Below are 17,808 nucleotides of genomic sequence, written 5' to 3'. Positions count from 1 at the left end.
TGTCTCAAGGCTAAATAATCCTTCTTTAACCTGTCTCCTCCCCTTAATCTACATGGATTGAAGTGGATTTATCAAGGGATCATAGCTTTCACCTGGATTCACCTGGTCAGTCTATGTCATGGAAAGAGCAGGTGTTTGTAATGTTTTGTACACTCAGTGTAATTCTGTGGCATTGTCACCTTCTTGGGATAGACAGCAGACCTCTTAGAGCAGAGTGTGCATTGGAGAGAACCTGTATTTAAAGTGGAGTGAAGAGATTTGGTCAATATACTGCTTATTCATGGGTCCAATCAGCGCTTACATGTAGAGAGAGGTCTTAGAAACTGATATAATTATGTTTTGAGTATAGACACTTCGCCAGGCTTGCAGCTATACTTAACATCACTTGCACTAAATCATCGGAAAGAGAGGTGCATCCCTTATCATTGTGGTTGAGGAATCTAATGTGTATTCATTCTCGAGCAATTAGGTATCTATCTGGCCAATAAACTAAGTTAACAAGCATCTTTTTGGTCAACTCAATAGTCTACAAAATAGGATGATCATATGCAAGTGTCTAACTTGTAAAACAATGTTAAAAGTTATGGACAATTGCATAGGTCAGTAGAGAGCAAGCACTGCTTCACTATAAGCAGGGGTTTTGTGGCATTGTCATTAGAACACAAGTTAGAAAAACACAATTTGCTCAACATGGTTTGTCAGTGTACAATCACTTTTAATCATAGGTTGTAAATATAATTTTTAGATACCATAACTGTAGTACAGTGGCTTCCGAAAGTATTCACCCCCCTTGGCATTCTTCCTATTTTGTTGCCTTACAACCTGGAATTAAAATGGATTTTGGGGGGGTTTGTATCATTTGATTTACACAACATGCCTACCACTTTGAAGATGCTAAATATTTTTTTTTGTGAAACAAACAAGAAACAAGAAAAAATAACTATTCACCCCCCGAAAGTCAATAATTTGTAGAGACACCTTTTGCAGCAATTACAGCTGCAAGTATCTTGGGGTATGTCTATAAGCTTGGCACATCTAGCCACTGGGTTTTTTGCCCATGTTTCAAGGCAAAACTGCTCCAGCTCCTTCAAGTTGGATGGGTTCCGCTGGTGTACAGCAATCTTTAAGTCATACCACAGATTCTCAATTGGATTGAGGTCTGGGCTTTGACTAGGCCGTTCCAAGAATGTTTCACCTTAAACCACTCAAGTGTTGTTTAGCAGTATGCTTAGGGTCATTGTCTTGCTGGAAGGTGAACCTCCGTCCCAGTCTCAAATCTCTGGAAGACTGAAACAGGTTTCCCTCAAGAATTTCCCTGTATTTAGCGCCATCCATCATTCCTTCAATTCTGACCAGTTTCCCAGTCCCTGCCAATGAAAAACATCCCCACAGCATGATGCTGCCACCACCATGCTTCACTGTGGGGATGGTGTTGTCGGGGTGATGAGAGGTGTTGGGTTTGTGCCAGATATAGCGTTTTCCTTGATGGCCAAAAAGCTCAATTTTAGTCTCATCTGACCAGAGTACCTTCTTCCATATGTTTGGGGAGTCTCCCACATTCCCTTTAAGCAATGGCTGTTTTCTGGCCACTCTTCTGAAAAGCCCAGCTCTGTGAAGTATACGGTTTAAAGTGGTCCTATGGACAGATACTCCAATCTTCGCTGTGGAGCTTTGCAGCTCCTTCAGGGTTATCTTTGGTCTCTTTGTTGCCTCTCTGATTAATGCCCTCTTTGCCTGGTCCATGGATTTTGGTGGGCGGCCCTCTCTTGGCAGGTTTGTTGTGGTGCCATATTCTTTCAATTTTTTAATAATGGATTTAATGGTGCTCCATGGGATGTTCAAAGTTTCTGATATTTTTTCATAACCCAACCCTGATCTGTACTTCTCCACAACTTTGTCCCTGACCTGTTTGGAGAGCTCCTTGGTTTTCATTGTGCCGCTTGCTTGGTGGTGCCCCTTGCTTAGTGGTGTTGCAGACTCTGGGGCCTTTCAGAACAGGTGTATATATACTGAGATCATGTGACAGATCATGTGACACTTAGATTGCACACAGGTTGACTTTATTCAACTAATTATGTGACTTCTGAAGGTAATTGGTAGTACCAGATCTTATTTAGGAGCTTCATAGCAAAGGGGGTGAATACATATGCACGCACCACTTTTCCATTATTTATTTATTTGTTAGAATTTTTTTAAGTAATTTTTTTCATTTTACTTCACCAATTTCGACTATTTTGTGTATGTCCATTACATGAAATCCAAATAAAAATCAATTTAAATTACAGGCTGTAATGAAACAAAATAGGAAAAACTCCAAGGGGGATGAATACTTTTGCAAGGCACTGTATATATCTATGTGTAAGCATTTGTGTATACAAAAGGCATATATTCAGAGACTATTTATGAGGTAAAATTATTCATATATTTTCTCTATTGAAATAACAGTATTTTCATCCCTGTTAGTCGATATTGCTTCTTCCTGTGTTTTTATGTCAAATACTTGACTTGATTAGTGTATATGATAGCTACTTCAAAGATAAATGCGTTCAGGGACTGTCTTTCAACTTATGCTAAAAGAAATTTACCGAATTCATCTTGGAAAACATTTCAGATTACAACTGTGGTACAGTATGGATTTCAAATGAATATGCAAAGCCATTTCTAAACTCAAGCCCTGTGGTTTTTGTGTACAAGTGATACCTGACAGTATGTGCCAATGTGTACTTTTGTGTGTTTGTAACTGTGTTGCTTTAATATCAATTGCCAGTATTGTCTAGTTCTCCTCAAAGGGAGGATTGTGCACTTTAGACTAAACTCATAAGATGACCTAATAATGTGCAATGTCCAATGGTTGTTCATAGTTCGATGTTTAAAAAAAAACAAAAAAAATGGAAACTGTCATTAGTCTGAATGTGTGGCGACATAAGGGTCTGTTGGAAGTACCGGGTTTGGAAAATGCTTGCTTTTGTTGTTCCGTTGTTTTGTAGTTGGAGTGATCTTTAGATATGATGAAGTCTCTATCACCTGTCCTCAACAATGGAAGTTTAAACGTTTAAAAAGAATACAAAAAAATGCTGCATCCTTAAATCTATTTTCTGAAGTGATTCTATCTTTCTATCCCCTATCTAAATTGTCAAGCACACTGTGACACAAACAACATTGGCTATTGTATCACAGCAACAAAAACAAGAATCTCACTGTGGTAGTCGGAAAGTCAGCCATTTTCTTTCTCTTGCTGCTGCTACTAGATTTGCTTCCTTTGCATGTGCATGAAACGCCTTGCCTTTCCAGCTTGTGAAATACAATCTCCGGTATATGTAATCCGGTTTCTACTAGTTACCACAGCCATATCGTAAAACCGTATGAAAACAAAAATTTGCTTTTTGGTCTTAATTTAATGTTAGGGTTAGGCATACGTTTAGCAGTGTGGTTAAGGTTTAAAATCACATTTTATGAAGATACATTTAGGGTTTATGACTTTGTGGCTGTGGTAACTAGTGACAACCACGTAGTCCCTCTTACTAGCTTTAGCGTCAAATGAATAGCTTAGCTTATACTATAGTGTGTACTGTCGCTAGCCTTTAACAGCTGTTTTGTGTATCGTTGACGTCCTGTAAAAAGTTAGCTTCTCGCTCAGCAAGCATGCTAATCTTGCCTTGCAACTGTCCTCTCTGTGCTAATCTAACTTTCTCTATACTGTATCTCTTTCGCTTTAAGTCTGTCGCTATGAACGTAGAATACTATACCTTTATGTGTAGATCCCAAGCATGTCTTTCTGAAAGCTCTTCTATATATATATATATATATAACCTCTCTATCGCTCTCTAGCTTTGCCCTAGTAGCAATCAAATCTCTCTACAAATAATGTATTGCTTTCCTCTGAAGTTTCTTGGCTACCCACCATATTCGCAGTCTGTTTGAGAAGGTTTTTGGTTTATGTTGGCTTGTGTCATGGTGATGGACTTGATAAACAACATTACATAAGTAGTTTAATTTAACCGTGTCAGTGGAATCAATAAAAGCGGTCCCTTTTTTGAGGTCCCTAATTGCCTGAACTGGTGTTCGGAAACAATAGATCCTGTACAGTCAAGATTCCCAACCTGGTTTCTAGGATGAGTCTAAAATATATTATTTTTGCCCTGTAACTGAGAATTAATCTGAGAATTGACTGTGTTTACAGCAATAAACACACACGTTTGAGAAAATGAATCCAAACATGCATTCATGTGATACAAGAAGAATGTATTATATAAACTTATCCTGTAAACTTGGTTCCTGGTTTTGAATGGATAGGAACCATTATGTACAGTAACATGTATACAAGCCTCTCTCAAACATCCAGTTGTCTTGAAATGTGTGTCACTCTCTTGGGGAAATACAAATAAATATTCTTCTTGCCAAAATGTACAGACATCCTCAGTTTTGTCTCTTATCCTGCCTCAACACAATTTCCAGACCTCTGGAAATGGTAGAAAACGTCCAAACATGAAAGAGCAATATTGCATAGTTACATTTGAGCCATGGGGTGGGTCAAACAGAGCACTATTCCAGAAGTCTTTAGCATTGGTATAAATCGGCACTCACAAGGCTTCCTGACACAGCGCTTCCACTCACAGCAGTAATGGGATATGACTACTGCTTCTCTATCATACTGAAATATGGTTTAAGGCACGTTTCAAACTCATTCCATGGAGGGCCGAGTGTGGGTTTTCATTCTTTCCTTGTACTTGATTGATGAATTAAGGTCACTAATTAGTAAAGAACTCCCCTCACCTGGTTGTCCTAGGTGTTAATTGAAAGGAAAAAACAAAAGCCCACAGACACTAGGCCCTCCATGGAATGAGTTTGACACCCCTGGTTTAAGGGATAAACCAGGCGCATAACCTGCAGGGGACAGGGGGGTCATGACCCTCACCCCAATATTAGAGACAGGCCAATTTGACCCCCTCAATAATATAGCCTATCATGATGAATTTGATGGATTGGAAATTATTTTCCCACTGTAGCTACTGGCTTTCTGTGGCTTTCCACTACACAGTACTACTCAATTCCTCATTTTATGATTGCATTCCCCCGCAACAAAGTATGCTTTTGGTTTGGCCTGGTCGGTTTGTGAAGGGAAAAAAGTTGTGCAAGGCTTGTAAGGAGAATGGAGCAATAGCTCCTCTCTTTTCTTGACAAACCCTTAATTCTGTGAGCTAACTTGAGACAAATGAAGAAGTACAGTCGCATTTAACTAAATTATTAAATTAAAATTCATAACAAAAAATTAATATAATAAGAATTATATAGAAAATTATATTTTTCAAATGGAAGTGATGAGAACATCTAGCGTGTGAGCAGTATTTCTCAAAACCCAGTGATAATTTGTAACGGTTATATTGGACTCAATTTTGTGAGTTCAAAGACAACTTTGGTAGTAATATAAACTTTGAAACAACTGGTTTCTAGTAGGCTACAGAATTAGAGAAGCGCTGTTTCTCTGAACCTCAGGCAGTAGGCTCAAGAAAGCCTGTCTCTCAGACTCTGACCAGCAGCAGCAACCTACCGCCTTATGTTTAGAGGGCAAATTTGAAGGCCAATATTGTGGGGGGAAAGCACTCATGTTTATGCAACCTAATAATCACCCTAAGAATACTTCCAAAACCACCTTTATATTTTATTTCAATTGAGAAAATCTAGAAAATAAATTGGCCCAACCTAGTCTTCAGTAACCACGTTTCCATCCACAGTTATGTGAGTAAAGTCATAAAATATAAAATGATGGAAACAGGAAGTTTCTGTACAATTTTATGAATGCCAACAGATAATTTGTTTGCTGGACAGGGTGGGATACTTTTGTGTCAGTAAAATGAATTGCTGAGAAATGGTGGTCGAAACGCCTTTATGGACAAATATTGTTATAATAACCATCATATCGAAGTAAACTTGGGGAGTCACGCGGTGATATGGTGTGTGGTCCACCTACTACGACTAGACTATGACTTGGGAAACCATATGACGTAAGGGGGTCATGAAAGGGGGCCATAACAGAAAAGGTTTGGGAAGCACATATCTAGCTAAGGATTAGCTAAAATACAGATGGGTAACCCCATGCTTCAACCTATTTATTTATAGCCACTATGCTGCATCAATTAGGCTACAGGTGATAATGCTTATTGCCAAATAACACACCCGCCTGATAATATGGACCAATATGTTGTTAGGCTCATTTTTGGAGGGGAAAATTATATTTGAATGGTGTCACCATCATTTTATTTTAATTCATTTTAGAGTAGAAAAGTCACCAGGGATGCGTAAAGTACAAAAAAACCCTAATGCAACGTTCAATTAAACAGAAACAGTGCCGTTCTGAACGACCAGTTGAATAACGGGGAGGTGTTGGGTTGTGGGCTCAAAATGCATCGATGCCCTTCAAATACGTCACTCTTTGCTTCAAGCCAAACCCCCCATCACCAAATGGAGCAAACGTAGGCTACCTCAAAGTTTGTTCAAGAATGTTGAATAACATTTTGGGGAAACGTGTCGTTCATTACAACCCGCTATGGAACGTAGCAAACATTCAATCGAACTGAACACACCCCACACACCCAAGAACTGACTTTCTCATAGTCGTTCTACAAAAACATTTGCTAAGCGTGGTTACTTTCTGAACTGATAGAGTTAGACCAACTGTTTAAAGTAATCTAGGGGCCCCTGGACCCCTAGAATGGTGTTGACCGTGGAACCCATTGACCCGGACCCCCCCCCCCCATTAGTGTCTGAATTGGAAGTTGTGTAATATTCAGTTTATTCTGAATTTGCTGTAAATATGCATTATTGTCGAATTAGATGTTAGTGTATGGGGTTCTACAGAGTAAAAATAAAACAGTGACTGAATCCTGCTGTAACCCAATGTCTTGTACTCTGAGGGCCTGACATATGCAGTGGGTACTGTGAATGCCAACGCAGGAACATTACCTTTACATTTCAATCGCGCTATTAAGCGGGACTTCCACAATACGGATTGAATCAAGCCCTAAAGCTACATTCCCTAGGGTGCGAACAACATCACTAGCGTATCAGGGAGGAATTTGAGACGTTGTCCTCAGAAGCACAACAACATCAGTTGTTCCATCTAATCTCTAGGTGGCACTGTTCCTCAAAAGTTTCACAAACCTGGAGGGAGCGTTATGTCAATTCCATTTCCACTCTAACATGAAAAATACTATCTGAAGTTTGGTACCATGCACTCTTTTAATCTTTCAGTCATTTTGGTGTGTTGTATGCTTACTGTTATTTAGCTGAGCATTTTTTATGAAAACCTCCTTTAAAGTTGGTTGCACATCAGATGAAAGTGAAATTGACTGTAAGCAGATCCTTACTTCCCAAACTCTGTAAAAGGTTTCCAGATGGTTTACCTCCTCTCCCCCTCTTTCTCCTTTTGAGGAAGAGTTGCTCACGGAAAACTGACGCAAGGGAATTGGTGCGGCCTGTCTCTGACAGACTTCTGGCCCACATTAAGATAGGGTCTTACCGTATTTGTTTACTTAATGACAAAAGTCCTGATATCTGTTCTCTAAGGGTTGTTTATAATGTATGCTAAACACTTGGAGACCACATTATCAGCTGGCTCTGGCCTGGGGTTCTCTCGAATGAGATGGATGACGTCTTGAACGTGACATGGTGGTAGTAGCAAGTCCTACCAGTTGCCTAAGTATGTTTGAGTGATGTTTGGCTACCCTTACAGTTTCCACACAGACCAGGGCATTGTTTTCCAGTGGCCTTGAGAGCAGAAATTAGGTCATTGGGAGTTGGTTGAATCCCATTCTAGAGCTTCAAAGACAGTTTCCTGCTCTACATTTACAGTAACATCTCTAAGCCTGGTCTGACAGTTATGACATGGTTGCCCTGTCCCAATACAATACAGTAAGTCACATTAAACATCCTCCTCCTCCACATAAAGATTCCTCTCTCCAAAGCACCCGTCCTCTCATGTTGTAGATCCCCTTGGCTGGGCCGTTTATCAGTGTATCTGTTTAGTGTCAACCATGTCCCGCCACATATGGCACACATCACTGGGCCTATAAAGCACTAACACTGTAATCCTCAATGAGATTATACAAAGAAGAGGAAAGCACTCCAGTCCAAACACAGGTTCTGCATAAACCAAATATGTAGCGGATATGGTGGGTTACAGTTTATCACTTTGGCGCCATTTTCACCAAAGCGATAAAAGTATGTGGTGAATTTTCAAAACTCTTTGTACAAAACTGCAAACTGGTACCACGTGTAACACAGCAAGTCTTATATTCAAAACCTTTTATTGTGCATTAATTTTGTTTGGAGACATCTTTCACCAGACAACCATTGATCCTAAATATAAGTTTACTGTGAAATACCATGAAAACATTGATTTAAATCACCAAAACACATATTCTTAATTTAGCTGTTTTAACGACAAGTAAATCCAATAGCAAAAAATGCAAGATACATTTGTAAAAATTGCCATTTGAATGTAATATGCTACATCCCTGTAAATTACAGTACATTACACTGTTTTCACATTAGGCAATACACTTGCACTACCCATCAAAATTGACCCATCAAAAATGGACCCATCATTTCTATCCCATGTGTGATCAAAGGTGTGCTCAGTGAAGACATCTTTCACAATCAATGATGCAAAACATTTTTGTATTGTTCAGATATACAGTACCAGGAAAAGTTTGGACACACCTACTCATTCAAGGGTTTTTCTTTATTTTTTACTATTTTCTACATTGTAGAATGATAGTGAAGACATCAAAACTATGAAATAACACATATGGAATCATGTAGTAAACAAAAAAAGTGTTAAACAAATCTAAATATATTTTATATTTGAGATTCTTCTAAGTAGCCACCCTTTGCCTTGATGACAGCTTTGCACACTCTTGGCATTCTCTCAACCAGCTTCATGAGGAATGCTTTTCCAACAGTCTTGAAGGAGTTCCCACATAGGCTGAGCACTTGTTGGCTGCTTTTCCTTCACTCTGCGGTCCAACTCATCCCAAACCATCTCAATTGGGTTGATGTCGGGTGATTGTGGAGGCCAAGTCATCTGATGCAGCACTCCATCACTCTCCTTCTTGGTCAAATAGCCCTTACACAGCCTGGAGGTGTGTTGGGTCATTGTCCTGTTGAAAAACAAATGATAGTCCCACTAAGCCCAAACCAGATGGGATGGCGTATCGCTGCAGAATGCTGTGGTAGCCATGCTGGTTAAGTGTGCCTTGAATTGTAAATAAATCACAGACAGTGTCACCAGCAAAGCACCCCCACACCATCACACCTCCTCCTCCATGCTTCAAGGTGCGAACCACACATGCGGAGATCATCCGTTCACCTACTCACAAAGACACGGCGGTTGGAACCAAAAATCGCCAATTTGGACTCCAGACCAAAGGACAGATTTCCACCGGTCTAATGTCCATTGCTCGTGTTTCTTGGCCAAAGCAAGTCTCCTCTTTTTATTGGTGTTCTTTAGTAGTGGTTTCTTTGCAGCAATTGAACCATGAAGGCCTGATTGACGCAGTCTCCTCTGAACAGTTGATGTTGAGATACTGTTCTGTTACTTGAACTCTGTGAAGCATTTATTTGGGCTGCAATCTGAGGTGCAGTTAACTCCAATGAACTTAACCTCTGCAGCAGAGGTAACTGGGTCTTCCTTTCCTGTGGCGGTCCTCATGAGAGCCAGTTTCATCATAGCGCTTGCTGGTTTTTGTGACTGCACTTGAACAAACTTTCAAAGTTCTTGACATTTTCTGGACTGACCGACCTTCATGTCTTAAAGTAATGATGGACTGTCGTTTCTCTTTACTTATTTGAGCTGTTCTTGACATAATATGGACTTGGTCTTTTACCAAATAGGGCTATCTTCTGTATACCACCCCTACCTTGTCACAACACAACTGATTGGCTCAAACGGATTAAGAAGGAAAGAAATTCCAGAAGGCACACCTGTTAATTGAAATGCATTCCAGTTGACTACCTCATGAAGCTGGTTGAGAGAATGCCAAGAGTATGCAAAGCTGTCATCAAGGCAAAGGGTGGCTACTTTGAAGAATCTCAAATATAAAATACATTTTGATTTGTTTAACACTTTTTTGGTTACCACATGATTCCATATGTGTTATTTCATTGTTATGATGTCTTCACTATTATTCTACAATGTAGAAAATAGTAAAAATAAAGAAAAACCCTTGAATGAGTAGGTGTGTCCAAACTTTTGACTGCCACTGTAATTACAACATAGGTGTACTGTAATAAAATGAAACAAATTAAATGGATGAAGGAAACAACGTTTAGCAGGCACTAGTTTGCATCAAACCTGTCTTGAACATTTGGCCATAGGTTCTTATCGACATCGCAGTAAATGTCCTCATTGTTCATGCACCTGGGGAAAAACCTTTTGGCATGGCGAATCCAAGCCTGACATAGGTCTGGATTGATGTCATTGCATGCCTCATCCATGGCCTGGAGGGGGGCACGCTGATGGGGATGGAATACACCTTCCACATGTATTGTAATTATATTATATTATACAGCACACATTCACACACACCCATTTATTATATGATGATGATGTCTAGAGGAGGCTGTACTCTGTGGAGGAGACTGAGGAGGAATATGAGGAGACTTCACACTACGCACAACAGACTGAGGACCAGGGGACATGGATCTCTGCTTTCATGTTCCCCATCATCTAACTAAACACATACACACAGATTGTGGGGTGGAGATATTATTTACCCGGGCAGGTATGGATCAGATTTAAATCAACATATTTCCAGCGATTGTCATCATTTCTGGCAGCACTATCAATAACAGCAAGGAATATCAGTGGACCAAACAGTGTTCCCTGGGCCACCCCCCCGTGAGTTCTTGCCAGTCAGAGAGGCAGTCCTAGTCGTGCACACTTTGCTTTCGGCCAGCCAGAAAACTACAGACCCATGGTAGCAGTGCTGGTCTCATGCCCAGTTGGATCAGACACTCTATTGCTGTGGTGTGGTCAATCTTATCAAAGGCTTTGGAAAAGTCTAGTGATTAAGTGGGTATTGTGGATGGAGTGTCAGACTCTTTGTATAGGCAAATCAAGCATACTGACCAGGGCATGGGTGGCTGATCTGTTCGGCCTGCTCCCAAATTGCCTAGGGTCTACGTTTGGTGACCTCTTTAATCCAGGCTGCGCCAAAATGCTCACCTACTTTAGAGAGCTGTGGAGTTAATGATAGCCATTTGCTGTGTCTGATGGGCTGTGTGAGAGTAGAGGTTTCAGGCGAGGAGGATGCTCTTCCCAGACCTGCCAAATCTCATGGTAAGGGGGCTGGGAACACCGGGACCACCGCAACCAAGCCGGGCTGCTCCCCGGAGATTTACCACACCTACTCGGCTAGAAGGATGCTGCCGGCCGCGGCGGTCAGAGGAAGGAAAGTCACCCACCCGGGGAAGGCCATTCTAGCAGGTGAATGCAGCAGCTAGCTACTGTTATAGAAATATGCTGTAACACTGTAGCTATAGCAGAGACAAATTCATTGCACAGCATTTACTGTAGCTAACATTAACGGAAAGCTGTAATGCTAGACAGACAGCTCACCCCATCGAACCGCATTATCGCAATCTCATCTCACAGTGAGCTAGCTAGTGTGGAACTAGGTTTAACGACCTCACCCAGTCATTCATTCTTTGACAAGACGAGCTGGCGTTGCTATGGCTAATGCCTAGCTAGATAGACATGATCATTGTTCCACAATGTTATCCTAGCTACCTACAACATAGGATATGAGTAGCTATAGCCTGTCTCTTTCTCTCGCCCTCTTCTCTATCACTCCATCTCTCCTCAGGTTTGGGATGCTCTAGGTGCGTGATGTGACCGGTCGCCTAGATAACACACGCAGCCTATGGTGTGGCCTGGTGGCAGGAAAAGCGGAGGCCATCATCGTCGTCTGTCCAATAGAAATGCTTAAGGTGGGCGGAGCTCCAAGGTAGACAAAAAACATGACACATTGTCACAACTGGCCAAGAGAGGGACAGACCTGTGAACATCACTCTCATGTACAGTACATCTAGTCATTTAGCAGGGATGTATTCACTAAGAACCAAAGGGAAGCAAACTGTAGTAGTTCAGGATGGACATCCAACATTTTGAACATTATTTTAGGATAGAAAGTTGCCAATATGTGTGCTCTCTGTATATTGCAAAGTGGTTGTCTTCCTGTGGTGTGTGTGTGCGCGCGAGGGACGTACCAGGCTTTAACTGTGACAGTGCTAAAACAGGGATCCAATCAGGCGATACGCTTCTACGTGATGAACTCTCTACGGAACTGGTACAAAGGTGAGACGGGTTAGAGGTCAAAGGTTCAGGTGAGACAGACATGTGTTAGAGGTCATGTTAACTTCACAAAAAGTTGGTTCCACGTCATAATAGCCCAGTGTCGTGTCCGGTGTTTGACTAAACCGTTTTTTTGTAACAAATAAGATAAGAAAAACTGAACTGGCCCAAACTAATTTGCACTTAATAAGTCTTAGTCACTTCCTGTCTCTGGACCAATCACCATCTCTGGTACGACACCAGTCATAGCTCAGAACCTGACGGAGGGTGGAGGTCAGTTTGACTCCAGTCTGACCCCAGGGCGTGCATTTCCTAGGAGACGACCTCCGGCGGGAGATGCACCCTATTGTCACGGTGATGCTCAGGACGACGTGCAGAGCTGCTAGGGTGTTTGGAAACACTCTTCTGGACGTGGTCAAGACCAGGATGCAGGTACACATCGAAGCACTGTGTGTGTGTTTAGGAATTTGTAGGATTTACAGGTGTGTGAGATACAGAAGAAGCTTGATAATGCAAGCTAGCCACCTAACGTTAGCAAACCAAATGCATAGCTGGAGCCCTGAGTTGGAGAAAATGTATTTGGCACATCTTAGATAGTCAACTAATAGTTACACGATATTTAGCAGGCAAACAGTAGTAGTGAATTTCAAGTGTAACTTGATCACCTCTAGTGCTGCTCAACAGTGTATCTTCGCGTCACGTTTGTTCCATGTGCTTTTTGTAAAACAATCAAACCATGTGACTGGCTCAATTGAATTTTTGTGAATTTTAAAAAAAGAACACCTTCGGTACTTCAAAATGCCCCAGTTTACCACCCAAACCTAATGTAGTGGTTGGAGGTCCACCGGTACAGCAGCACGATGGACTGTGCCTTCCAGATCCTCAAGAACGAAGGACCACAGCTGTGAGTAACTCTATGCTACACTCCCTCTCTCCATTGCTCTTCCTCCACTCTCTTTGTCGCTTAGATATGGTCATCGTCTAACCCTCTCACCCTCTCTGTGTGTGTGCGTGTGTGGGGCTAGGTTCTATAAGGGTACGGTGCTGAGGCTAGGCAGGGTGTGTCTAGATGTGGTTATCGTGTTTGTCATCTATGAAGAGGTGGTCAAACTACTCAAAGTCTGATCGGGGGCAGGAGGAGGACAGAAGAGAGGGATTGGAGCAGAGGGAATGACTAGATTGCTGACGTGCCACTTTTTGGGGGCAAAATGAGAATTGAGACAATCAGAATGCACTTGTAACTACAGCTTGTAAATATTACAAAACCAATTTGTGAGCATCTTGTGTATCCCGAGAACTGTTTTGTAACATGATTCGCTATGAAACACTGCCAGACAGTGTCGCTTGTGCTTTATTTATGATAGTTTGACAGCTTGCAGATGAAGTTAGACATGTTATTGTTTTCAGAAATCAGTCCTGAGCGCGCAGCCAGACCTGACTCGAGACTGTATGCAGTGCACTGACTAGTTTTTCCCTGCATATTTTTTTAAATAAATAAAAACAGCACCAAACACCTTAGCTAGATGTAAAATTGCGCGACTAAGATCTCCTCTGCAAAAACATCTAAATTCATTACATATTTCTTGATTTATCTTAGATTAATTCTGACTATTTTGAGGAAGTGGCTACGGTGACTCAGGACAACAGTACCTGCCATGGCAGTTTGGTTTGTACGACATAGTTCCAGTAATGCCTGGCAAAAACCAAACTCTGGTATGATGTTCTTACTGTGGAATGCAGAGTTTGGTTTTTGCCAGGCATTACTGGAACCATGTCATACAAACCAAACTCTGCATTCCACAGTAAGAACATCATACCAAAGGTCAAGCATGGTGGTGTGATGGTTTGGGGATGCTTTGCTGCCTCAGGACCTGGACGACTTGCCTTAATAGAACATGAAAGTTGCTAAAAAGCAACAAATTGGATGTTTTGGAATGGCCTAGTCAAAGTCCAGACCTAATCCCAATTGAGATGTTGTGGCAGGACTTGAAACTAGCAGTTCATGCTTGAAAACCCACACGTCACTGAGTTAAAGCAGTTCTGCATGGAAGAGTGGGCCAAAATTCCTCCACAGCGATGTGAGAGGCTGATCAACAACTACAGGAAGCATTTGGTTAGAGTCATTGCAGCTAAAGGTGGCACAACCAGTTATTGAGTGTAAGGGGGCAATTACTTTTTCACACAGGGGAATTGGGTGTTGCATAACTTTGTTTATGAAATAAATGAAATAAATATGTAATTGTTGTGTTATTTGTTGACTTATGTTCCCTTTATCTAATATTAGGTTTTGGTTGAAGATCTGATAACATTCAGTATCACAAATATGCAAAAGTAGAGAAAATTAGAAAGGGGACAAATACTTTTTCATAGCACTAATATATATATATATATATATATATGTATATACAAATTGCAGACCGAATCTTCAATAAAAATAATTAAATATAGTTCAGGTAATATGGGTCATATTTGAACAGTTTGGGCTAGAGCAGGGGTCTCCAACCTTTTTCATAAGAGCTACTTCATACGAAACATTGTTTTGCGAGCTACTCATTTAGGCTACTGCCTGCATATTCTGTTATTGTGTAGGCCTAGTTTGATGAATAGAAACAAAAGAACAGCACTGTCTGCATACATAATGTAATTGCGTTTGGTTCTTAAAATCACACAGTGTAGCCTACCTTGAGAATCTTGCCTTTTTAAGATGAGAAACTAAAAGGGGGTGCTGAGGAGCATTTTTCTCTGCTCATACTGGTAATAAAGGCCTTGTGCACTAATTTGGTGGGATATATATATATATATATATATATATATATATATATATATATATATATATAGATCTATCTATCCATCCATCTATATACCACGTTTAACCACGCCAGCCCAGGACCTCCATATCTGGCTTCTTCACCTGCGGGATTGTCTGAGACCAGCCACCCGGACAGCTGATGAAACTGTGGGTTTGCACAAACAAAGAATTTCTGCAAAAACTGTCAGAAACCGTCTCAGGGAAGCTCATCTGCATGCCAGTTGTCCTCACCAGGGTCTTGACCTGACTGCAGTTCGGTGTCGTTATCGACTTCAGTGGGAAAATGCTCACCTTCGATGGCCACTGGCACGCTGGAGAAGTGTGCTCCTCACTGATGAATCCCGGTTTCATCTGTACCGGGCAGATGGCGTTGTGTGGGCGAGCGGTTTGCTGATGTCAACGTTGTGAACAGAGTGCCCCATGGTGGGGGTGGGGTTGTGGTCAACGAACACAACTGCATTTTATCAACGGCAATTTGAGATACTGTGACGAGTTCCTGAGGCCCATTGACGTGCCATTCATCCACCGCCATCACCTCATGTTTCAGCATGATAATGCACAGCCCCATGTCGCACGGATATGTACACAATTCCTGGAAAATGTCCCAGTTCTTCCATGGCCTGCATACTCACCAGATATGTCACCCATTGAGCATGTTTGGGATACTCTGGATCGACGTGTACAACAGCGTGTTCCAGTTCCCGGCCAATATCCAGCAAACTCGCACAGCCATTGAACAGCAGTGGGACAACATTCCACAGGCCACAAATCAACAGCCTGATCAACTCGGTGTGTCGCGCTGCATAAGGTAAATGGTGGTCACACCAGATACAGACTGCTTTTCTGATCCATGCCCCTACTTTTTATTTTTAAGGTGTCTATGACCAACAGATGCATTTCTGTATTCCCAGTCATGTGAAATCCATATACTAGGGCCTAATGAATTTATTTAAATTGACTGATTTCCTTATATGAACTGTAACTTAGTAAAATATTTTAAATTGTTGCATGTTTATATTTTTGTTCAGTGTATTTTAATACAGACTAGCTCAAAACAATCATTGAAAATTACAAATTCCCCAAGGGATCATGATAATTTTCTGGTAAAAAAGTGGGGGTGCAAAAACATGCATTTGGACCCCTATTTTGAAAGTAGGGGTGCAGCTGCTCCGTTTGCTCAGGCACCTATGACTATGTGGACAATGCTCCTTTTAAAAGGAGCATGCTGCAGATGTCGTCTCAAGGGTAAATTAACTTTGAAAGCCAAGAGCCATGTGCTTCTCTACAAGGTGCCTTTCAATTAATCCCTGCTTTAGTCCAAAACTGGTAGATTTAATTCTGCGTCAAAATAAGCATGCGGTCACCCAATCAGTGTCTGTTCTTGAAGTTTGATCAACCAATCACAGTCGGTTCCATCTCCTAAACAGACAGTTCTGTGAAAGAGTACTTTATATTCCTCTCTGGTTCTATAAACTACGGCACAAACACACACAGACAGACTTCCACAAAATGACAGTACTCAGAACTTTTTATATCTACTGTGTTTAATAATGAAACACTATAATCTCGGTTTACATAATAGAATACAGAGGGAGGAAGTGGTCCTTCAGACAGGGACTAGATCAGACTATCAGACACAGCAAATAACTGTTAAAACAGTAGAGCTATCAGGCTAGGTATAGAGGACCAGTCAGTCATAGAGCAGAGCAGCTAACAATCCTGTCACTAACTGTCCTGTCACTTAAGTAGAGGGAAGCAGCAGAGCAGGACTTAGCCCTTTAGCCTAGCAGCTGACTGCCCACAGAGAGGATTAGAGCAGAGACACAGCAGTGTCAGGAAAGAAGGATGTATTAGTCAAGAGAGAACCAGCAGGTCAGAAGCAGCCAGTAAGAGAAATGTTATTATAGTATAGAATTACACAACGGGTGGGTCTAATCCTGAATGCTTATTGGTTAAAACCACATTCCAGCACGTCTCTTCCACAAGGAATGGAACATGTAGAACGAACGACTGAACGACTGGGTCGCGTCTCTAGCAACCGATCCGATGGAACGAATGACCAGCCGGCTTGGGTAGCAATCCTAGAATTGCGTCGGGACTATATATTGTGGAAGGATGAAATAGTATAAATTAATTAATCAAAATAACATTTAATGAAAATATGTCAATCATTATTTGAATATGTTGGTAACCTGTTGCATAAAATGATAATGCCCTCAAAGCCGGTGTTTGGAGGATATATTGGCACCCGTGCCAATATATCTTCCAAATACCAGCTTCGAGGGCATTATCACTTAAATATTGCTATTTCGTTTGTATATAGTTTCATGGACAGAAAGCATGCGTGGGAGGCTAGGGGGGTGGATGTAACTTCTTGCCACTGGGGGGCAGCAATACAAAAGGTGATGGGTCAAAAATTGCTAGGTAGTAGTACAAAATATACTACTAAAGTTGAAAAGTATTGGATGTGCGAGAGAGGGTTTCCTTCCACCATATTTTTGGCACCAGTCTCGGCACTATTCCTTTTATATCCAAGTCACAATTATAGTTTAAACCTAACCTAGTGATAAAAATGCACAAGCTAGGCCCATTTGAAATATCGCCATCTCCTGGCAGCATTTACCCTCCAGATTCAGTAGCTTGAACC

The 17,808-nt window shown here is 41.3% G+C and overlaps 1 protein-coding gene across 1 annotated transcript; it reads left to right on the top strand.

Moving 5' to 3' along the window:
* Nucleotides 1-11,271: 11,271 nt before the first annotated feature.
* LOC311138491 (tricarboxylate transport protein A, mitochondrial-like) lies at nucleotides 11,272-13,477 on the top strand (the record flags this gene model as incomplete). The annotated part of the gene is made up of 6 exons (XM_084173192.1): nucleotides 11,272-11,481; nucleotides 11,881-12,005; nucleotides 12,225-12,355; nucleotides 12,669-12,784; nucleotides 13,183-13,256; nucleotides 13,378-13,477. 6 exons carry the CDS (start codon nucleotides 11,272-11,274, stop codon nucleotides 13,475-13,477), a joined length of 756 nt encoding a protein of 251 aa, XP_084029318.1.
* Nucleotides 13,478-17,808: the final 4,331 nt, after the last annotated feature.

The sequence above is a fragment of the Coregonus lavaretus genome (genome assembly GCF_964263955.1).
Source record: "Coregonus lavaretus genome assembly, chromosome: 2".
Taxonomy (NCBI): domain Eukaryota; kingdom Metazoa; phylum Chordata; class Actinopteri; order Salmoniformes; family Salmonidae; genus Coregonus; species Coregonus lavaretus.
This window is presented reverse-complemented; position numbering and strand designations above follow the sequence as displayed.